This window comes from Syngnathus scovelli, chromosome 3, assembly GCF_024217435.2.
Source record: "Syngnathus scovelli strain Florida chromosome 3, RoL_Ssco_1.2, whole genome shotgun sequence".
In the NCBI taxonomy this organism is placed as follows: domain Eukaryota; kingdom Metazoa; phylum Chordata; class Actinopteri; order Syngnathiformes; family Syngnathidae; genus Syngnathus; species Syngnathus scovelli.
The window spans coordinates 24,178,006-24,202,586 of NC_090849.1; the positions used below are offsets into that span (position 1 = coordinate 24,178,006).

The window sequence follows — 24,581 nt, forward strand, 5'->3', positions numbered from 1 at the left end:
CCCAGTTGGTAAAAATAGGCATGGTTTCCTTGGGGGGGTGATATCTGCATCTATTTAAGAGCTTTGTTCCTTTTTTTTTTTTTTTTTTTAACATGTGTTTATGTGCGTGCGTATGAGCGTGTGATTGCGATCACAGCTTTTGCTGGCGTCGAAAAAGGCAAAATAAGAAACGGAGTCCCTCGCCATCAAAATAGCTTTGCATGACTCCATCTTCCTCCGTCAAGCTGCTTTTGGAGACATGCAAATAGATTAACAAGCATATGACAACACACGCGCACACGTACGGCGGACCATGAAGCAAAATGAAGACATTGTGATATTTCTTTTATCGTAACACCCGTGTATAATGCAAGACCCCGATTGAAGAGGAATGGACTGCTCATAATGAAGGTGCGCATGGGGTGGCCCCAAAAAAAAAAAAAAAAAAAGCCAACTATAAGGTGCACAGGAGCGGGTAATGAGTCTTTTGCTAAGTGGTTTCTAACGGCCAAGTGAGATGAGTGCATCGACAACACTTACAATCAATATCAATGTGAGTTCAATGACACACACAGCATCAATAGAAAACGGTAGTCTGTAATAGTTTGACCTTAATTAACCTTACATCAAAATCCCAGCTACAAAATAACATGGATGGGCTAATCATTGGTTCGTTACCCTTGGCGACAACAGATTAGAGCTTTCTTGCGGCTATCAGTGCACCAGACTGGACAGCCTTCAGGTTGTTAGCATTCGCGTCAATGATAACATTGACTCTCCAAAGTTACACGTTAAAATGAACAGATAACGCTCATTTGAAAACATATTACATCTACTATCTCCGTTTAAAAGAATGGAAATTCCAATTTGCGTGCCGAAAGCAGCAAAAGCGCTAACAAAACTTCTACTGCTTGCATAATTATGGGCTAAGGTTGCCGTGATCTTGCTGCCCAGTCAGGCATGTGGCAAGAAACACTGAACTTTACATTTTGCCCTGGAGTACATATTGTAGTCCCTGCTTTGCATATTATATCATGATTAAAATACAATGCATCCAAATTATTCATCTTATCAGGGTTCATTTTCTCATAGGATATATTTGTAATTATGAATATTAATGATTCAGGTAGTGAAAAAAAACAAATAAATATATATTTATGTATAAATATACATATATTATATATTTATATATATATGTATAAAAATAGATATAAATATATCAATATTTACATACATTTAAAATATATAAAAATAGATATAAATATATAAAAGTTTTGCCTATATATAAAATAAAAATAATGACTGTTGAAGAAACATGAGATGAATTTGCTTACCCTTTTGGGTCCAAAAAGGTTGTGGTACAGAGTCCTGAATCTCTTCCTGGTGTAGTTACAACGATAAGCTCCGCCCATGAGGTACTCAATGACCAGTCCGATGTCGATGAGGCTGATGCGGTAGTCTGGGGGCAGGTTTCCCTGCAAAAGTGCGCAACGTTAATGGGCAACAACTTCTTGGCCAGGCAAGTAATGTGCACACTCACTGCAACAACAACACAAAAAAAATCCACATCAAACTGAGTTTGGCTATGAAAGAAAACGTGATTATTGGATTCACCTTGAAGTAGATCCAACTGAACCCTGGATATTCTCGCTTGGAAAGAACACACAGCGTCAGTGAGTACAACGCACGATAAGCACGAGCAAGGGAAATGAAAAACACAAAACACGACGCATGAGATCTCTCTTCCAGCGCTTGGCACAAAATTGTTTTTTCAACAAGTCCGTGCTTTACATTGGAAGGAGTGCCAATACCTGGGCTGCTCTCGCAAGGCTCGAGACATTGACAAAATGTCCATGTCTGGCCTTAGATGAAAATTCTCAAACTGTCTAAAGAGCATGATTGATTTTTGAGGTTAATTTTAAAAGCTGAATCATTTTCTTTTAGGGACTAATGCGGGAGAAAAAAATGTTAGTCGGGAAAAGACGGGTGATATAAAGAGGGACAGACGAAGGAGGATTTTAAGATAAGATGTTTGCCCTCGACATAAATCCTCGACGGTACTTATTCATTATCATTCATTATCACGGAACACTTACCCTCAAGGGATGTCCGCTTAGTTAGGTGAGGTATACACTTAGCGACAATCAAGCACAATTTGAGGATTGGCTTATGCAGGGGTGTCAAACTCATTTTTATCGCGGTCCTGCGGAGGGCCATTATGACTGTCAATTTGTTTTCAAATCAGACTAGTGAAAACTTATATTTTAAAAAGAAGATTTTTAAAAGTGAAGAGAATTTACAATTTTAGCAATGACTTAAATTTGTCTTTGCGGGCCACATAAAATGAGGTGGCGGACCGTATCTGGCCCCCGGGCCTTGAGTTTGACACCTGCGGTCTAATGCTTCTGATCCAGGCCAGACAAAGGCTTGATTATTGATGCGTTTAGTTTTTCTGTAGTCGACCAGATTGTGATCCGTTGGAATATTTTCCCAGAAATTTCATCGGTCCCCAACATGTTTCAAGTAACGAAGAAAGTCTTAGAAATATATTTGATTGCAAGCATTATTTGACAAGTGTTTCGAAAGAGTGTCATGAAGAGACACAAGTGCCGTGATATTTATATTATTAAATATAATTGAATAAAGATGCCATGGAAATATTTGTCATACTCGCAAAAGCAACAAGTCAAAGAGGCAGGTTACTTTCCGGGCTGAGATGTGGAAGCGCGGTGACAACCAGCATGATCCACCTTTTGTTCATTTACTCGTCAGGAAAGTCCATTTGTGCTTGAGCAGCTGCAGCCCACAAAGCCAATCTGTCTGTTTCTGACTGCGCTTTCCCACCGTGTAATGATTGGAGCACATTACACCCGAGAGCAACCTTCAGCAACAGTTACCAGAAGAACACCTGCTTCGGGATCTAAAAGCCTGCCGAGGTGAACAAAAACAGCGGCCGCGAACGCTCAATCCGGGGAAGCCGCTAAAATCTGACGCCAGAGAGATGCAGTGTAGTTCCGCATCATTTCAAACTCTTACATTACCCTTCCCAAAAAAAACAAAAAAAACCCGATTGACTGATTTTGAACACATTTGAGGCGTGTATGACACAAACAGCAAAGACTCTCCGTAACTTCTGTTATCAACCCAGGCTAAACTTACTAAACAACATACTTCATTGACACCAATTACAACAATTCTTTGTTAGCTAGGCCTTTGGTGCCCCCTTGTGGTATCTGAAGGCAGAACAGAAAACACTCCAAAATACATTCTACAAATGAAAGTGTCTTATGGGTATTAAATAGCTCAAAAAGGGATGTCTCGCCATGCACTTTATTTGTATGCGTGTGGAGGTGGGGTTGTTCAAAAAGGTTCTACGCATCAGAGTCACGTTTGAAGATGTGCGATTGCAGCATCCAACGTTTTCCGCAACTCTCAACGCAGGATGCAAGGCTACCGCAATCAGTACCGCTTGAATTAATGTACCGCTGCTAATGCTAACGCTGCTGATTTTGACCCGTCTGTTAATTCCCAAATGAGGGCTCACTCGAAATTGCCACGGACGGACCGTGAAGCTCAGATTTCGGTTTGGCTACGTTCCAATCAAGTTGTGTGCGCAACAAAAAAAAAAAAAAAAACATTATGCAAATGGCGACGGTTTAACTTGCAAGAAGTGAGTGAAAACATTTCATCAGCTTCACGATGAAATTAACATGATTGCGATGCATAGGGAACAAATGACTGTCCATTTTCACTTGTCAACACAAACAAACACATGAGGTTACTCCTTCTCAGCCTCACAGCAGTTCCACAGCTGTTTTCTCAAATTCCAAAAGGTCTGCGAATAAAAGACTGTTTAATGCGCGCTGGCGTTTGTTTGCAATGGTGCTGCGTGTGCCTTCGAGAAAGAACAGAGTCAATAGTGAAGGAGTAAATGGAAGTCGACAGAGGGATGAGAGCCATGCACAGCTCTACGCAGCTCCGGCTGAAAGAAAACAGCCGGCCGGCCGGCTGGCCGGCCTCTATTTGCGGGTTAGGAGCAACTAGGACTAGCCAAACCAAGAAATACAAAGACAGGCAAATCAAAAGAAGCTTCATGTGGTCTTGACTACACAAGACATTCCAGCCAACATTCCCAGAGGCTGTGTGACAAAAAGTCATTCTCGTACCTTTTTGACATCCCTGACGAGGTGGTAAAGCGTGTTGGACGGGCCGTGCCTCTGCAATCAAAAAGGAAGGAAAACGTAACAAACTGTCTGCAACGGCGCGTCGACGCCGTGAACGATTCGCTTACCGTGTTGTAGAGCTCCTCTAGCCTGGATAACGTGAGGAAACGATGCATACTGACTCCGTTTTCAATCAGCAGCTTGACAAAGTCCACCCGGTCCAGAACTAAGGCATCCAACATGGCTTGCTCCAAGGAACCAACCTGAGGAGACGTTAGTTTAATGCAGGGGTGGGTGTAAAACTTGTTTTTTGTCATTGTAGTTTAGTTTCCCTCCGAGGGCCATTTTGACATTTTCAAATAATTTAAAAGTATGAATGGTAACAAAACTTGCTAGCTCTATTTTTAAAAAGTGAAGAGAATTTGTAATTTTAGTGATGACACAAAGTCCAAGCAAAATTTGTCTTCGCGGGCCACCTAAAATGATGTGGCGGGCCGTATCTGGCCCCCGGGCCTTGAGTTTGACACCTATGGTTTAACGTGACCGAACTTTTCAGCCAAACTATCACATGCTAAATAATTTGGGGTAGAGTTTAGGCAGCAAGGGAAAAGCTTCCTGTGAGTATCTTACAGGCCACTGTTGTCCATAGATGAAGATCTGACTCCGGGCAATGTCGACTCTGTTCCACGCCAGAGCCAAACTCAACTGGTCAGGAGCTGAAGCGTTGGCGCCTGGAGGAGGAGGAGGATGAATCACATGCATGTTTGCTTTTAGGATATGTTGTCCTTTCTAGAAGCAATTATAAAACTCTGTAATGGTAGTCGGAATTTTGAGTCTTGCATAATGACACTAAAGAAGCTTGAAGCTTGCATCTTGAAACAGATAAAGAGAGCCGAGGCATCAGCAGTTGTATAACAATTCCCTGACAGCCCACCTTCCAGAGATTGTCTCATTCAACCGCCCAATAAAAAAAAAAAAGGCTCTAATGAGTTGTTTTGCCACCAAGGCGACTGAACAACCAATTGGTATGCAGGATACTCAGTCACCAACCACTCTGGGCAACACAACAACACTATTAGGATGACTCCGAGGGGACATCCCCTCCTCGGCATTTAAAAACGGAGACGCCGCTCTTGTTACGATGACCTGGATGAATGAGAATCTACCGAAATATATTTTCATCATTTGAAAACAGCAGACTGAATCAAAATGGATAAAAAAATTAATAAAATAATAAATTGTTGAATAAATAATAAAGTCTAATCAAAAATAGTTTCCAGTAGACATTTCATTTAGGATTGAAAGCAGAAATAACTAATAACAAAGCAACGTACAGTTAAGCGGGGGAAAAAAAAAAATTGACGTCGACCGCTCAGACGATAATTTGAGTCTTTTAAGCTGCCTCATTTAAAAAAATCAGTCGTCTGTGAATTAAACCCTAATAATCTTTTAGTATGTAGACAAGAATATTCAATGAGTCCAATAGAATAATCAGTCTACAAAGTGGCGCTACTTGAAGGCCCGCACACGCATTACTGGCGCCTCATGCAGCGATTTCCACTAATAAGAGGACACGCTCGCTAATAAGCACTTTACTGGAGATTTGTGTGCATTAAAGTGCAGCCTGGTCTTGTTTTATTCAAAGTGTGTGATCTTATAGCGCTTCTCCGTGGAGGCCGAATTGCGGCAAATAATCTTTATGGAGCCAACCCTCAGACATCGGATGTCAATTATTCCCTCAAGTCTGCTTTGTTGTTAAATCTTGCAACCTCTTGTTTACTATGTTCTTGTAGTGGGATCTAATCGAGCCTTTTCAAATGCAGGATGTGACAGAGGCAGAATTTCACTTTGCACTAAAAGCCTTCACACGACTTTTATTCACCGTGCGGGAGAGAGAAAATGTGTGTGAAATGATTCTCGAGCGGCTGTGTTTTTTTTTTTTTTGGTGCTTCCTCTGCACGATTTTAATGAAATCCCTTCTTCCCACTTTCAAAACGCCGGCGTATAAAGAAATGGGAAAAAAACCTATTAGAAATCAGGACGAAAGAGTGACGGAGATAACAGAATGTTTGTTCACAGGCAAGGCAATACAAATGATATATCTGCAAGAATGATGTCCAACATTTCAATCTGCTACAAACTATTCATAAGTGCAAATGAGAGAATGCTCCAAAACGGCTACTGACACAATTAGAGTCCGAGTGTACCATCAGAGCAAGCGTGATCAATCAGAGAAGCTGAGCCACCAATCGAAAGTATGGATCCTATGCGTGTGTGTGGGAAGATTGGCCTTGGGAAACAATTGGGAATGGTTCAGTTGTGTGTCGGACTCCCAATGCCCCCCCCCCCCCCCCCCCGATCTCTGTTTATTTGCTTAGGCGAACGTCAAATCAATACGCGGCTACTGAATCAAGGTTGAACATGTGGTCGGATGTTTTTGCTTGAGGTTAAATGAGCCTGCAAGGCCAATATATCATCATCTTTGAATATGAACAATATTACCTTTTAGAAGTGCGGTGAGGATGGCAAGGTCAATATCTTGATGACCTTCGGAGCCCATTCGAAAGACTGTAATCTGGAAGGGACGGAAAATATATGAAATAAAAAGAAATAATACATATAATAATATATATGAATATAATAAATAAATGAAAATATGAACACATTTTTCGGACACCGCGGTAAAAGACAAAATGATTCCCTTCCTTTGTCTTGAGGCACGCTTTTATTCCTTCGAGGTGATATTCGACAAATAAGTGTTGGCACATGTGGGCATAGGCGCACGTACATGTATGATGCGCTCACGCGTGGAGGGCACCTTGAAAAAGCCAAGAAGCGTGTTCTGAATGGCTGACGACTTACTCCTCTAATCCCGCAATCCAACCATCCATCTCCTCCCACCTCCCTTCTTTCTTTGTTTCTTTCCCCGCAGCCCATCTCCCTTCCCATCTTAAACGGCTTCATTTCATAGCGCGGCGGGAATCGGCCGGCGTCCGCCGCCGCTGCTTCGCCGTTCTTTCGGCCAATGCGGCAATCGTGCGGCCCAACCCTACCTGTCCTTTCTCCAGTGATGCGTGTTTTCATACAAATATTTAAAAAGTAATCCCATCCTCATTGGTGATTTATGCTATCTATTATCTCGGCCCATTAATCATCGGAGCAGCGTATGCTGATGACATGCGGACGCATCCCTGCGAGGAATGAGGAGTGAGGCGCGACGTAATACCTTCGGACGGATGGTGTCGCGTAATTAGGGGCGCACTTCAATACGTGTGTGTGTGTGCGTCAACACATATTCACGGCTGCGTAATCAAAAGGTCTTTTTCCAGGTGAAATGAAAGTGCAATGGGATGTGAAGGTATCGATTAGAGGTCTTCATAAGACGCACATTGCTTGTGTGTAATTGCGCCACTCCGCCTCCAAAACATTTCTCTTTTTTTATCATCCACAGTTTGCAGGATTAAAGAATTGGAAAGATGGTGAGTACATGACTCCATCAGACTCCAGCTCAGCTCATTAAAGCTCAGTTAAAATTTGCATCTCGCTGCCTTCAGAACAAAAGATGGATGAAGTTGTCATTTAGGAAAGAGCGCGATCAGTGAAGATCATCTTGGCCCCCCCAGATGTATTCCCCTTGACCGCCGCGCCGCGCCGCGCCTTCTCCCAGCCAGCATCTTTGCGCCCAACGAATCTAACCATGAATCATCCCGCCCCTTCCCCTTCCCCTTCCCATTCCCCTCCACTCTTCCTCCCAGTCTCTCCCTCTCTCTTTCCCTTTTCCAATCACGTCGCCAAGGTGACCCCTGAGTGTTTGCGCTTCCACTCATAATGGAGATCTTTTGCAACAAGGCAACCTGTTAGAAGGTACAAGCTTGCTAATCTGATTTCAAGGACCCCCGTGATGCAGCAACATCTGCTACATGCAAAGTGATGTCCACCTTATCTGACAGTACGCTCGCTTCGTATCAGGCCTTTCGTTTGAAGTCGCTTCAAAATAGACTTGATGGTCCCGGACCATCATGGCATGAGACATTTTCTGCAATACCTCATTGTACCTCCAACTGGAAAAATAATCAAAATAATAATAAATAATAATAATATTAATAATAATTGAATGTGACATAATAATAATAATCATTTTATTTATTTTTCTAATAATAATAACAATTATTCTACTCAGTTTTGTCTGCCTTTGAGCAGACCAGAATAAAGGATAAGACCTGAATCGTAGCGATTTCTGAAGGAAGACGGAGATGAGAGGAAATAGGAAGTCTGCGTGTAGCAAAGGAGGCAGAGAGGAGCAAAGACGGATGTGAGAAGTGTCGAGGCAAAGCAATCTTCCTGTGAGTGGAGGATTCCCTCATCTTCATACTTGCTAAGCTACACGCTTTGGGGATCAGGGCAAAACGGTCATGCTGGAGTGTGTCAAGCTGATTAGAAAATATGCAAAATGCTGTGCCATGATGAATGCGACATGCACATATGTGAACGGCATTCCATATTTTGGCAAAAACATTCTGGCTGAGAATTTAAATATATAACATATTGTGAGAAGAAAATAATCATTCACAGCTTGACAGCCCCAAAAGGAATTTCGTGTACTAAGTTTGTCTCCCCATCCATTTTTAAACAGATAAACTGCCCATCTGATAACAAAGTGTCTCGCCGGCAACTTTATCTCTTTCTCCTCCCCCTCCAAAAGTTTATTGTGCTGGCTCAGTTTTCCTCTTTTAAAGTCACATATTTTCCTTGACTGCTCTTCTCCTAAGTGACCATTTTGTTCTCCAACTAATTCTTAGCTTCTCTTGTCGAGAGGCCGACGAAACACGGTTGTTCCTCGTGAATATTTCATTTGGATTAAACATATAAGGGCTATTCTTCACTCAATTATTCATGACAAGATGGGAAATATCATTGAGCAACTTGCATAACATCACATTTAAAGGGAGGGGGAAGAAGGTCTAGCTCATGAATACTGAATGAGACTTTTGGTTATAAGCGCCACAGGAAAGAAAGAAAGAAAAAAAGTGCATTTAGAGTTTTTGGATGTTTGCTTAATGGCTACGGAAAACTGTTGCTCTAAACCAAAAAATAAAAGAAAGGCGCCATTTTATCATATATGTGAAGCTCATACTTAGCACGTTTTACATATTTCATTAGTGGAGATTAGTCTCCAAATCTGAAAGGTTATATAATGTCTTAATTTTTTTGGAACGACAAAAACGTGTCATGTCCACTTGGGCACAACACCTAATTGTCGGAGGCCGAGAAGTGCCAAGCAGCAAAGCGCCAACAACTTTCTGGCTCTGAGACGACCGTAATCCATTTAGGCCTTTACTGACTCTCTGCATGGGACAGGAGAAATGATCGCAGCCTTTGTCCTGTGAGACAAGTCGTTTTGCAATGAATACAGTGGTGAGATAACGGGAACGCTTCTTCACAAGTCATAATAACGTGAAAAAAAAACATACATAAAAACTCCCGAATGCCACATGAACGTCTTCATAGCGTGACTTCAATGGAAAAAGAATGTGACCAATATGGCCGCCGATTCACCGCAGTCTGTATGTTGTCATAATTACGGCGCGTTATTGCGACGGTGGTAATTGTTGTGCGGCTTGAAATTATCGGCGCTCTACAGCTGCTTGTGCTGAATGATTCACGTGCCATTGTTCCGCTTGGTGGCATTTGTGTCGGGAAGCCGGCTGCTTTTGAGTTTGCCCGCTGAGGATGCCGTCAATCCTCTTACATGGTATACAAGGCGCCGGCCGGGCTTCCAACCTGCCACTTTGCAAATACGACAAATTCAATACGTTGCAAATGAACTAGAACCCAAAGTTGAATCAAAATGAGGATAAAGTGTTTCTATGTGAAACTAATTCCAGTTGTATTGGCAAACTTACACTTGTGGCTAGCGTCGATTGATTCGAGATTCGCTGCGGAATAAAGCGGAAGCAGTCGATAAATATCGACTGAAGTTCTTTTATTCATTAACGTGTTGCGTTTGCGTGTTAAAAGATAGTCGTATGCATTTTATTTATTCATACATTGAATGATTTATTATCTTATTATTTAGCAATGTCATGAATGAGAGATGAATGTGTGTGACAACGCAGGATGTGTGTCTTACCTTGAACTTTGTATGAACCCTCACCGTGCAGTTCATGTCAGCTCAAATTTTAATTAATGAATAGTACCACATCGCGAACATTTATACAGTAGCGTAGTGGGTCTACGTGTTCGTCAAAAATGAGACAGAGGTTTTATTAATATTACTTTGGCTTTTGACTGACTTTGGACTGTTCTGCCACTGTATATTTTATTTGTGGTTGTCCCATTGCTATATGTAAAATCCGTAATATAAATAAATGTTTATTATGTAATATTATGCACAGTTTGGATACTCATGGGTAAAAATAACATTAATGCTATATCAACCAAGGAAAAAAATCAATATTTTCAAAGCACTCACCAGCTCCTTCTTTTTCATGCACTCCATGAGGATGATGAACAGATGTTGGGCCTGTGTGCGGCTGTAGCTGAAGGTTTTCTGGATGGTCACCAGCAACTGGTCTCTCAGAGACTCGTTAATTATGCTGCAGAAAAGAAGCCGAGAGGAGCAGGATGAATGGAAATCAAACCAAAGACAGGGCAGAGGAAAACAGAAGAGAGGGAGAAAGCAGCGGGGCGGGTGGGCTAAATTAGATTTGTTGTCTGTAAGTGAAACCAAGGTTGACCGGGACTATCGGCTGCTACAGTATTCCTGAAGCTCTTTGGCAAAATGAGCTTCATCTTTAACTGGACACAGTGAGAAACACTAAAAACAATTAAGCCAAGCGCCTCTCGTGAGAAACACGTTGCATTATCAAAGTGATGCATCAGCATATTTTCCAATAACAACTTTAATTTGCTGAAATTGTTTTGATCCCAATAAGCCGTTTTCCTTAAATGTATTCATCATTACACATACTCGGAGGAACGCGTCTGCACTATGCAAAATATAATGAGATTCATTCAGCCTCGGTGCATTTTTTGTGCTCTCCATCCAAATTTGCCTACCCTCCCTCCTCGGAGTATTTGTGACCAAATGCCAAGATGTCGGAGGCTCTTCCGCTGCCGTCACACACGACTACAGGGACCGGCGGGGTGTCCCTGAGGTACTCCAACACGATGGAGATCACATTAGGGCCTCCTTCCACAATGAGAGCCACCACTGGTACGCCCTGGCCAATACCTGGATACAAATATAAAACAGACAGCACAATTTGGAATTCTCTGTCAAATCTGAAAACCATTACAAATTGAACAGTGGCAAGATATTCGATTTTCCCCCTCAGTTCAGTCCATGTTTTTTGTTATAAGAGAATATCCATTGAGGCGTGACGGCTCAGTATCCACCCCCGCCTATGTAACGGTTTGGGTCCAATCCATTCCCTAAACCCGCCACCCCTCTTGTCTTGTTTGACATGCTATTTCTTCTTGCCGTTTTGACTCTTGTAATTCAAAAAGCTACGCCATACTGGATCATCCCTGCGCCGCACTCTGGGGTCTGCATAATTCACACGGCCTCTTGCGCGTGGAAAGACACGGACGACGGGCGTTTGGCGGCATAGACTCTACCGTTACATAAGGAGAATATTTTCGGGACTTCATCTGCTTCAAAGAGTTCAAACGTCACCGTGCCGTGACACGTCACAAGATTAGACGAGGGCGGGACACCAAAATGGACGCAAGCGTAGGGAAGCTGATCTCTTCCGTGTTGCTCTTTGCACATTTGGATGGCTGCGGAGGCAAATGATCGTTAAAGTAAAAGCCACCGTGGGGCGAATGAGGAGGGGGAAGCACAGCTGCGGCAGGTTTAATTGTGTGAAAAGCACAACAAGCAAAACAAAACCACAAAAGTCATGAAATGATCCTGAGCTTCACTAACTACAACATTTACATTGGAACAACTTTAGAATAAAAAAAGATCAACATTTTATACAACTTGTTTGCTTACTATTTATTTATTTGTTTGTTTATTTATTTTTCTGTATTTATTTATGTATTTATTTATTTATGAGTTTATTTATTAGGTTTTTTTTTCATGACACAGACAAGTTTGGTTAGCATTCACTGGCTTGGCTTGTTTAGCATCTGAGCGTGCCTTACTTCTTGCTTGAGGTTATTCCAGATACTGGATATTCAACATAATACTTGCTACTAAGTGAATTATTGATGACAATAACAAACACGTCCTGGATGGGGAATGTCTTGTAGAAATCCTAATAAAACATTGCTTTAGGTTCATTTACTTTAAAAATAATTGTATATAATAGAAATATCGATGTTTGGGAATAACTTGTCTCCATCAGTGTTTGCTGTGTTGCTTTGATTGATTGGCTTCGACTTCTTTCCGCCGGCGTGCCACGAAATAATCTTTAATGGCAACTGAAAAAGTACATGACGGAAAATCATATTGCTTTGATTCACATCAGACAGCCTCCCTAGTACTGCTAACGTGATCTATCTCCGTGTTTAATTAAATCAGCTCCTGAAGGCTTGAGAAAGATCAAAGGCAGTATTATTTTCTATTTAAAAAAAGATCAGAACTTGGTAAAAGGTGTGTTATTCAAAAAAGAACATATTTTGTTAGCGCTAACCTTTTATCACTGCGGCATATGGTGAGCGAGTAATAAATGAAGACTCTGCTGACCTTTTCCCTTCTGGTGGAAAATATTTGGTATTCCGCGGTCCGCGCTGCTGACCACGCACTCGTATTCTTTCCACATCATGTCGCATTTCGCCATCCGCTCATGTAGCAACACGTGAGGCTCGGACGACAACGTAGTACTCCAAAAAGTTTGCCTCGGTTTTGTTCCACGAGGCTCTTGACTTTCCCGGTGCCGTCGCTTAATTTTAATCTTCCATCTACGGGCCGGTCCACGAACGAGGTCACCGTGTCACGGCTAATCTGCAACGCAAGGCCTGATGCCTTTCGAGATTCAATTACCTGGGCCTACTTCATCTTTATTTATTTATTTTCATCATGTGCTGTGATTAATGAAACTGCCCGTGGAGAAGGGTCAGCGAAGGTTATATTATATTATATCATATTATATTATACCATGAATTATTATTATTATTAATATATATATATATATATTATATATATATTCCCAATAATTGAAGTGCAATTGGAAGGTGCCTTCATCGTACTGGTAGACTTTTTTTGAACTATTTTATTTATTATTATTTATTCATCTATGTTATTTTTTATTTATTTTATTTCATCCTGTAGTTGTCTTTCATCTATAATAAGATCTAAGCCATGTCACAAATGGACAATTTGCAACCTATTCCTGCACAGAGTAACGGTAATTGATTTCAAATAATTGATTTGTGCTTATAATGTTATTTTTACAGTGTGACATAATAAAACTCAGCGCGGGACATCTTTCACCGAGCAGCCTCTCCTTCACCACACGCGATTATATGTGCAGTCAAACCTTTCACCCTGTAATTTGTTCATTCCTTTAATTGGCTCCAGCGGGATGCAGCACGGAGCCGTGCTGTGAGGAAAATTGATACCGCCAATACTTGATTTTGTGGGCAGGTAATCAAATTAATAACTGTCGACTAATCCAAGAGTGAAGGCGAAGGAAGCAAAAATATACTCCAGCAGTACTTCTCCGTTTCACTCACCACGAGTCATCTGTGATACAGCTCACTTGTATTTGAAGGCACCAATGAAATCCAACAATATAAAAAATATTAATAAAGTGAACCACATACTTCAAAACAGCCTGACATTTAGTCGAATGTCCAATCCTGGCTATTTTGACTAAAATGCACAACACGCCTCCTTAAAGTGTTTCAACGGGGACATCAGATAAAGATGAACAGTGCCGAATGTCAGATGAGCTGGCTTTAAACCTTTGTAGCAGTACTGCTTATCTCGTCGGGCAGATCCCGAAAGGCTCCTCCTCGGATCCGATAAAAAAAAAAAAAAAAACGAAGTTTAAGTGGGGGGGGGGGGGGGGAAATTGGGAATCCCATCAGGCACTTTACATTGCTCGGATGATGAATGTGTGACGACTGGGCGTCCCTTTGCCTTCCCAGCCCCTTTTGTATCATTCCAGGCATAGGATGACAAAGGGAAGTCCATGAGTCACATGACTGGAGGGTGAGCAGAGAGAAGTTTTTTTTTTGGGCATTCAAGCCAAAGAGTTACTGTCAGATCAACACGAACGGAAAATGGTGATATTAAAGCAAAGGTCCGCCTCATGTTATTATTTTAAAAATGCATTGGTGTCCTTGTCTTGAAAATAAATGGAGTCATGTTGGCAAAAGCCTTTTTGGCATTTATAAAAGGCGTTTGCGTGCATGTTGACAACAAAAGGAGAGAGCAGAAAATAAATCATGCTTTCCCCTATCCAGGTCTGTGTCCCTGACACATTTGAAACAATATGGTGGGAGGCTGTTGAAAAATGCATTTCAAGAGGGAACGGGCGGCTCCAGCTTTGTGTCTGACTGTGAGAGAGCAAGAGCGAAAATGAGAGAAATGCATTTTGTGTTTGTGACAATCCATTTGGGTTCCCGCCAAGGTCTTAAATGAACATTGAAAATTGATAAATGCAGTGTGACAGGGGCTCAATAGCAAATGAAGAGCGTGCACATGAGCAAATACACATTAATAGAGTGTAAACACACAGTACACGCTCCAAAAATACAAATGAGCTATTGCTGCCCTGCTCTCAACATGCTCTAAACTCAATTCAAACTGGATACCTGGAAAATACTGATATTAATTATGCCTCTCAAAATGCATTAAATGTTCAGCTGTCAACTGCCTCATACTAAAAAAAAATAGATAAATAAAAATACATAAATAAATAGATAAACAAATAAAAAAAGTAAATTAAAATGAATAAATAAATAAATGTTTAAAAAAAAAAACCACCACCTTTTAGCATTCACTGTGTCAATCATACACACACACACGTATGAGTGTGACTCACGCGTGTTGATCTTCTGCAAGGAGATGTGTTTCTCCAACTGTCGCCGCAGCCTGACCTCGGCGCCGTACTTCCCCGTGGTGCCGTTGTCGGCCAGGATGAAGTGCGAGTGGAGGCTGTTGAGAACCGTCAGCTTGCTCATCGGGTTGGACATGGTCTGATACGGACGCACCACCTGCAGAAAACAGAAAAAAAAAAAATCATGTTCACTGTCTTAGCATAAAAACAAGTTGCACTCCGCCGTGACTATAAATACTATCTATGAAATTGTCTACTTAACATTATATCCTAATTAACATGACAATAAATATGCTGAGTAATCATTGTCATTGTTTGACCTTTACAGACGTTTTCACTCTTTAGAAAACTTCAACCGCAGTGTCGTTTCTCGCTTTCTCACTTACGTCTTTACCGACGAGATCCTCCTGATTTTCCACGATGCCCCAGGGAGCAATACCGATGGTGCAGATTTTTCCTCTGGACTTGGAGGCGTGGTCTTTTAGCGCATCACCCACATGGCGAATGACCCCTAACAGAACACATTGGTGATGAAACTCACTCATCTCTAATTCACATTCAATAACTGATTACATTTGGTGAGGTGTGGTATTTCACCTGTATTGACCCCTCCGGTGAAGATCCAGGCTCCGGTGGTCATGGCAGCCTTGATGAGCCCTTTGCCAAAAACCTGCTTGAGTTTAGGCTGCAGTTCAAAGTTCTGCAGCCCCCCGTGGACTGAGATGAGAAGCTTGGGCAGCTCCAGCTGCCACTCCTTGGTCATCAGATGCAGCAGCAGGTCCGGCTTGGTGTCGTAAGACACTCGCACGTACTGCAGACGGTCGGAAACGTGATCAGTGATTGTGCTGATGCGGGGAAACCTTGCTTGTTTTTATTTGTGGATTTTTTTGAAGTCGCTAACATGCCAAACAGATGTTTGCTATAATTAGAGGCCGTGTGTATTATCCAAACATCTGTTGATTTGATCTAATTCATCCACAGACACCCAAACTAACATATGCATGGCATGAATAATTCAATCGTGAAAATAAATGAACGCCGATTCACCTGTTATCATCTACGCTATGGATGGAGGCTACGGCGACCGCTGACAGTGAATGAGATGCAAAAGTCATTTGAAACAAATTCATTTTCACTTCTAATTATCTTCAAAGTACAGAGACTTAATTGATTATTCTCTCTTGAATTATTCTGGTGATGAATGGGGAGCCAGCATGTTTTTTTTTTTTTCATGGCGAGCTTCTCCTACAGTTGGCAAGATATTGAGTTCTGTGACAATATACATACCAAAGACTCAACTGAAAAAAAAGTTTCTAGGTTTTTCTGCTCGTTGTTATTCAGCGAGAGAACGTGGATTGGTTTCAGAACAGTGACTTGGATGCGCATGGGTGTCAAACCCAAGGCCCGGGGGCCAGATACGGCCCGCCACATCATTTGATGTGTCCCGCGAAGACAAATGTGTGTCATTACTAAAATTCCAAATTGTCTTCACTTTTTAAATATAGATTCTAGCAATTTGTATTAGCATTCATCTTTTTAAACTATTTGAATAGTTTTAGATGTTGACAGTGATAATGGAGGGAAACCAAACTACAATGCGGCCCGCGACAAAAACGACTTTGACGCTCCTGATCTAGCGTATGTGCAGGTGTTCACCATGGCTTTGTTGGAATGTCCTCCTCCCTGGAACTCAATGGTGCCGAACGCATCCGTCGGGCTGAGTTGAGTGTGTTTGCTGATGGACCACTTCTCAGACAGAGCGTCATTCTTGGTCGGCCGTTCCGCTTTATCATTGTGACTGGATGAGATGCCGGGGGGAAGGCCCACATGCTGTCCTATCAGGCGACCGCAGCAGCACCTGTGTGGGATCAGAACCCGACTTGATACATTCCTTTAAAGTCAAAAGGTTGTCGTGCGCTCGTGCGTCTGTCAAGGGCAAACGTAGATGACAAAGTGTGTAAAAATGAAGCGACAGCCCGTCAAGAGATTGATGTCCATCGTTTGAAGGTTCCGATGGACCCTTGCACTCTGTTATCAGCCCGATCTCTTTTGATTTGCTGCTCTCAACTCTCCTTGTCGCTTTACACGAGCTATTAAAGTGAAAGTTATATGGAAGCGGCTATTGCATTACAAGTTTGGTTTTTATTTGGATTTGTTTTTCACTCCCACGGGATGAAGCAAGAGAAAGCGGCTTGGACTGGGATTCTGTCGACACTTGATATTTATGTCTCGGTTGCTTTTCCTTTACCTCCCGCAAAGCGAGTGTTTGTTTTCTCACTTGAAAGAAAAGATGTGGTCTCGAGGGAAATTGCTTCGACATCATTGTATGATAATCCTTTACCCAAACAAAGTGTAGCGTACTGAAGCTTGCCTGGTTGCGGGTAGGAGAGGAATTAAAATGTCGTCGTTTTAAATTTCACATCGGAGCGGCGACAGCTGTTGTGCATCGCATTACAGAAATCAGTTCGGCAATGCGGGAAATAGATTTGCCGATGAATGTCGATGAATCGAAACCTGGTGAATAATTTAGCGAAGATGGAATCTGAAACAATTGTGAAGGAAATCTTTCTCGTCCATATTCAAAGTGAATCATCACAATCATTAGTTCTGTCAGACGTCTTCTGGTGAATCATAACATATTTTGACGAGAAACGATCGTCTGTTATTTTTCGTCGTGCCCTCGGGCTAGGTCTTCGTCGTCCTTTTGTAGTCTGAATTTCTGAGTGAGGCTGCTGATGTGAAAAGACAAGCGTGTCAGACCCTCCACAAAATGCCAATCAAGTTGTAAATGCCAAACTTTGTGTACTAGTTGCTATATGTCAGTAAGTCTGTGTACGCTCCAAAGCGAGCTTAGTCGCTCCTATCACAGAAGGCCAAATTCTCTCCAATCACAATCTAGGAGATCACCGCTGGGTCGGGAAATTGAGGGGGCGTGACCGAGTTCACCCCTTCGTCCAGAATCCGTGCTGGTGAGAGCCAAGAGAGACGTGTCCGCCTTATCAGTCAACCCCTCCTGCTTGTTGGTGGATGATGATAACGAAGGGGGGGCAAATTGAGCTCGCCATCTCTTCTTCCGGTCCGAGCGATAGCCAGCCTCTCTCTTCACACCTGGGGGGGTCATTCATCTGACAACTCCTCTTGTACAGATAACAGCGATGCCTTCGCACACGTGGATGCCTTCAGGAGCCGCTTCTTCACCCGTGGCTCTGACATTTGACACAGGCATATCTTGGGTGTGCTTCATCGGCGAGGCCTTGGAAAGGAGCCCGATTGTTCATGTTGCTGTTTTTCTTTTTGTGCTTACGGGGGCTGCCACTTTTCAGTCGTACGCTGGCGCAAGAAGATGCGTCTGCCAGTCACAGAGGCTTTGCATGAATTCATAGCTCACAGGTGACGCTTATGTTTATTCGGTTTGGGACAATTTGCTTTCAGCAAACTGCGCTTGTGTAAAATAACAACTCTGGGCAACGTGACAAGAGGAGAAAAAAAATGCTTTTTTTCCTACTTCAGTTTTCATCATCATTATTGTTTCACACTGCCTGCAGTGCCGAGAGGAGGAGAAAATGAAGCTCGGACAGCCATCGATGAAATCATCCTGTCGCGGACGGAGGCCTCTTAAATCATATTAAGCTCGGAGTTTAGACTTTGTGTAAACATAAATAATTTGTAAAATGCCACGTACGAAAAATATGGCGCCAATAACCCCAGCAACTACTCTTGTTTTGTTGTGAAGAAAATTTGCAATTGTGCTTACCTATGGGGGTCTTTGGCGCTCACAATGATATGAACGCATTCTCTCTTGCTGAACGCTCTCTCTATCCATGATTTCTGCGCCTGTGGACACAAAAAAAAAAAGAAGAACATTAAGGTTAATGGCACAGTGGGTGTCAATAGGACCAAAAGAAAAGAAAATTGAGTTCACGTGGAAATGCTATTTTGGAAATGCTTGCACAATGGTAAATGGGACTTTTTGGGGAGTAATTACCCATGATGCAGCAGGACATCACACTGAGAGCATACTGTACATAAAAATTCATGTTGTCTTCTTCGACAAGCAATTTGGTGACACACACCTCCACCTCCAAACATTTTAGAAACAAGCACACTGGAAAAAAGCCCACATAGCTGTAAATGAAGTGCCTCACACATCATTTAAATCCTCGGAAAAAAAAAAAAAAAAAAGCTTCATGTTGGGAGTTGAGCCCAAACCGGCTGTGCAAAGTTGCTGTGAGAGAGAGCGAGAGCAAGAAAGACAGAAAGCGGATGTTTAAATGCACTGAGGCGGTAAATGATGTCAGTCCATGTTGCATTGCAGCCAGCAACGAGTGTGTGTGTGTGTGCGTGTGTTTGTGTGTGCGCGCTTACTGATATTTTATGCATGCAAGGAAGCCATCATACAACTAGGAAAGAAATTTGAATAAGTGCATTGCAATCATGATGAGAGCAGTGTGCAATATTTTGGTTGCCTCATTTTGTTTCTTTAGAGAGTTGACAAATTAGTAAAGGAAATTCCAAAGTGTCAATGTAAACCGTAAAAGAAGAGCTCTTGTATCGAATATCATCAATATGTAAATAGACCTTGTGCGGCTGAGCGCGTGCGCCGACAACATACAAATTTATGCAGTCACAATGGAATTACACATGTGGTCGTCGTGTTCGTTCGTTGGTTGCAGGTCTGAGTGACAGAAACGCACACGGGCCAATTATCCTGCTGCACACGTGCGCGGCGGCTCGACACAAAAGCCCCGCGGCACGGGATTACGGTTGATATACAACTGTTTAGATAATCCCAAAAATACATGTGCAAATCCGAGATAAATAAAGAATCCATATCACAAGACTGTGCTGATCTTTTTAGTTGATTTGGCTAATTTTACACAGCATTACAAATTTACCAAAAATATTATATTTTTATACTTTTACTTTTTTATACAGCATTATAAGTTTATCAAAATAATATATTAATTAATATTGATTAAAAAAATATATAAATATTTTGTATTAAATATTATACGATTTAATTAATATTGATTTTATATATATTATATTGTTACCGCTCAAGACTTCTAGGATTGACAAAGTCTGCAACAAAAGTGAACTATATTGTGATAATTGCGTTAAGATTAAGGATTACATATCCAAAGGGAGATCTGGAGCAACAAAATGTTCATTCTGGGACAGCAAGGCTGGTTCACCTCCCAGCCAGCAGTGCCGACGAAGACTTGCTTGTACAAGCCTTTGACCGCCGCCGCCGCCGCCTCCTCTACAACAACACCAGCCACATCCGCTTGACTGACCCTGTCACACCACGGCACCACTAAACCCACCGCAAACCCGCCGCAAACCGGACTGGACCAATGTTGGCACATTTACCCTAACACCGTAGTCGGACCGTAACGCTTTAGGGGCCGCTGAGAGGGACTGAGCATTACCCTGTGACCAACACTCGACTTAGCGGGGAAGCAAAACAAATAACCCCATTGTTTCTACAACTTGACTTATGTGAGCAACTGAGCATGTATTTTCCACCTCAACAATTGCTTCCTCTGCCTCTACTTTCTTATTACCAGTGGCGGGAAGCTGAATAAAGAAACATAGGCAATCAACATCCTCATCTGGATATCCCTCTCTTGGCTACTTTTAACAATTTAAGAAAACTCACCTCCTACTTGATACGTATCCAAGATGCAACACTGACATCGACCATTTCTCACAATAAAGAACAGAGAAGTGTCTTGTGAACACGCCAAGAACAGTCTTCCAAAAAACGTACGTGAGAATGAGTCTCTTTGTAAACTGGAACGGCTTGTTAACTTTTCCCCCGACTCTGATGTGTTTCCGTGATAGGAGCACAAAAAGCACCTTGGGACATTTTCCGAGCCAAGCCTTCACAAGTGACCGACCGATGCGGACTTTGTTTAAGCTAGCTGCATACAGAAAAATTCCCTTGAAGATGAATAAATGATATTTTGATGCTTCCATGAACCTATCCTATCAAAAAGGGAGAGCAAACACATAAATATAGAGTTAGAAGATGAAATGACGGTCACATAAAAGAAGCTTTAGAGCTTATCTGTCATTGGTTGAATAACACAGGCCGCTAAAGCAAACATTTGGACAAAATAGTGGACAAAAGACAAGTCAAACTTTATCCCAGGAATTTTGGGTATCAACTTACCTGAATTTTGATGTGGGTTGCATTCTTGTGAGCTTTCCCTTATAAAGCAGACTCCAGGTAGCATTTTGACACATGATTCTTGCCGGAAGCTATAATGAGCGTATTAGTGTGCGTGTTCACGGTGCTAAGGGCGCACACTGAGCCAGCCCTAAAGCCAAACTGATCAGTCTCCTCCCCATGCAGAGTACCAAACAGCCCAGATATCTGCTTTTACAAAGAAGTTAAGCTCAATTTGGATATTATTCATAGAAGTCGATGCAAACGGCATTCTTGGACAAGCAGCGCTAGCTTAGAAATATGTTACAGTTGTTTTTCGCTAGCTTGACTGCAATGAATTCTTGTAAAATGGCAAATTAATTGTGTTTATGTTTGAGAAGAAATCAAATGTTGCTTCCTCACGAAAATTTAAATCAATGACAGTGAGCTTTATTGGGTATGATGACTTTGTTTTGCTGTGGCGCAACCGTCATCATAACTTCCTGGAAACTTGTTTTATGAATTGTTGTTTGTTTTCTTCACATTTTAGTCAATGGTGATATTTCAGGAAAAGCCTTTTAGCTTTTTTTGTGTCTTCACCGGTTGCCTCATTCCTCATCTGGACATTGTTTTTTTTCCGAGGTGACTTTCTTCAAGCCTCTTGGTTAAAATAGCCTTGTGGTTTGGGGTTATTGTATTAACAAGTGACCCAGTTTCAGCTCCAGACCTTAAATAAGAAAAATGCCAAAAAGTCAATCTTGCTTGAAGGAGAACATACATACGGTGTTTTTTTTTTTTTTTCTTACGCTCTCAAACGTACCCTTAAAGAACTGAACCTTTCTCAAGCTTGTAATTTGTTTTTATTGAGAACATTTCACCCGCCAAATCCATTGCACTCAGCTGCTTCTCTTCATCCTTGTCCCCACTATAAGATGATACTTGTGTGAAGCTTGCGGTTTGTTCAGAAAAATAGTGTGCTTGAAACAAAAACAACAAACGAATGAAACACAAACCCCCGAAGGGTAGCTTTCATTTCCATACATGCAGATTTATCTGGAACGCTGCACATTCCCGTCGTCACTTGGAAAAGTACGCACAATGCTGACAATAAAAGCTATTTTGGGCTTTACCCCTTTTTGCCTCATGCAACCGTATTAGCTAGCGTTAGGCAGTGACCTTCAAGAGATCCCAATCTGGGCATGCCGGTGTATAGGCTAAACAACGTTTACGATGACTCATATTCAGATCCTGACCCGTAATGAATTTTGGGCTGACATTAAGGATGTCATTGCACACAGTCCAAAGCTAATGTCACCGTCAACCATCCGTATGTGGTTGGGACCAGAGGAAGCTCGCGTTAATGCTATCATTACAAACAAGCTAACTTTGAAGCAGGTGTACCAAATGTTTCTTTTATTAATGCAAGATAAGCCACTTGAATCAGACTTTGCCATCCGTACGACATCTCTTTTGAGGTTCATTCATTTGCCAGCCAATTTGGTAGAGAGGTGGAATTAATGTGATCAGTATCTGGATCCTCAACAGTGATGAGGTGTTGAATGACTTCAATGAGGCACACTGATTCAGTCACGGAAATCTCAAAATTCACTTGTGGTGAACCCTCCACTGACCTTGAGAGAACCTTCAAATTGGGATTTTGCCTATTCAAAGGTCATACGGTGCACCTTGGAAAGTGTCCTTCGGATGATTGTAAATCAAAGCACAGTGCAGAGAAGATAAGTGAGCGTAAGTCACAGAAGAATTGCCCACAGAGTTTCAAGGAAAACACTCGTTGGAAGTAGAAGGACGTATTCTAGGAAAACTCGAAAAAAAAAATTGTGTGCGCCATGAGTTGACGGTAGCTTTTTCTTTTTTTTTTTTCTTACTTATTGCCTCAAAAAGTGTACTAACAGATGCCGTGTGTCAACTAATTGACGTCTGTGTCTTCCACATAAATAATCAGCGCACCTTAACAGGCGCCTCATTTCCCTCCTTCGGGGAAATTTGTTCCACAAGATGGCAATAATTACTTTCATTTCATTCTTCTTACTTTTACCACCAGTTGTGCCGGAAGACATGGCTACCACAATGGGAGATGAAGTCGATGATGCGGATTAAAGAGAAAGTAAACAGAACAACCATTTCATGGGCTGGAATCAGTATTGGCCTAAATAAATCATTGATACTATCAAAGAAATATTCACTTAAAATATTTTGGTGACACATCAGACACAGCAGTTCCCTCCCCCTACATCTGAAAATCCTGTACAGCGATCGTAGCAGAAACGATTTTGCAAATGAGCACGCTTGCTTATTTTAGCTGCCGTTGCGGCGGACACATCTCCCAGGGATAGAATAAGCAGCTCCCTTTCCCACAGGCTTCGGTTAATCCGAGCTGAGCATCTGGCCGAACAGAGGCTAATCGACACTGGCGTGGCCATTCTGCCTGTGGTGGGAGGCGATGGATGGAGGGGGGGGGGGATTTAGAGGGGTGGGGCCGGTGCTCTTAAGGTGCAGGGACGGAAGAAAAGGTCATAAGTAGAAACGGGAGGATGGAGAGACGGGAGGTTGATCATCACCTGTTTGACAAAGCAAATGTGTGTGTGGTTTGTGTGTGTGCGAGGTGGTTCAGGCCAAGTGCTGTAAAATTGCCTCTTATGGAGCCTCCGCACTAGGGGGATTTTGGGATGTGCATGTGTGGAATAGAGTTTAAAAAAGGAGCCACGTACAGCAGAGTGTAAAAAAAAAAAAAAAAAAAAGTCTTCTGTAGCGCAGAGCATAATTACCACCTGACACTGCGGGACATCTCCTCCCTGCCATCTATATTCGGAGGGAGACACTTGGGTCAAGAGTCCAAGGCGCATGGTACCTCTTGACCGTTGTTGGTGTGCAGAATGTGACGTTCTCTTCACATTTGTTGATTTCTTTTGTTCTTTAATGAACGACTCAATCAATTGTCGTGATGAATGGATAAGAAAAAATACAATAAAAAAAAAAAACGTTTTTCCATACTTGTGAGCCCCAATTGTAAATATTGGCAAAATAATTTTGACGTAAACAGAGTAAATGGCGAGAATGATTGGTGTGACTTTTTATCCATTCTGCTGTCGGTTAAAAAAAATGACGGTAAATGTCAGGCGATATTTGAAAAGTCAGCTCAGCGTCGCCGGCTCTAATGACGTTTCGCATTTGCCTTCGTTAAACGACGACAATGACGATAAATAAAAGGTTAAAGCATTTCATCCGCAGTGATTTGTAGAAGTGATTGAT

At 42.0% G+C, this 24,581-nt stretch overlaps 1 protein-coding gene across 21 annotated transcripts in view; it reads right to left on the bottom strand.

The window, feature by feature from the left end:
- Positions 1–24,581, bottom strand: part of trpm3 (transient receptor potential cation channel, subfamily M, member 3) — a 69,949-nt gene that overhangs the window by 17,943 nt on the left and 27,425 nt on the right. For 12 of the 21 annotated variants that reach the window (XM_049763671.2, XM_049763659.2, XM_049763669.2 and 9 more), the window contains exons 2-14: positions 18,912–18,991; positions 16,814–17,015; positions 15,755–15,968; positions 15,544–15,668; positions 15,143–15,314; positions 11,202–11,376; positions 10,615–10,738; positions 6,645–6,717; positions 4,773–4,873; positions 4,271–4,405; positions 4,146–4,196; positions 1,594–1,629; positions 1,314–1,454 (exon numbers count right to left, since the gene is read on the bottom strand). In XM_049763671.2, the coding sequence (XP_049619628.1) occupies positions 1,314–1,454; positions 1,594–1,629; positions 4,146–4,196; positions 4,271–4,405; positions 4,773–4,873; positions 6,645–6,717; positions 10,615–10,738; positions 11,202–11,376; positions 15,143–15,314; positions 15,544–15,668; positions 15,755–15,968; positions 16,814–17,015; positions 18,912–18,991 (1,629 nt within the window). Of the gene's footprint in view, positions 1–1,313; positions 1,455–1,593; positions 1,630–4,145; positions 4,197–4,270; positions 4,406–4,772; positions 4,874–6,644; positions 6,718–10,614; positions 10,739–11,197; positions 11,377–15,142; positions 15,315–15,543; positions 15,669–15,754; positions 15,969–16,813; positions 17,016–18,911; positions 18,992–24,581 lie in introns of those variants that run through there. The other 9 variants (XM_049763673.2, XM_049763672.2, XM_049763662.2 and 6 more) reach the window with 2 other exon arrangements.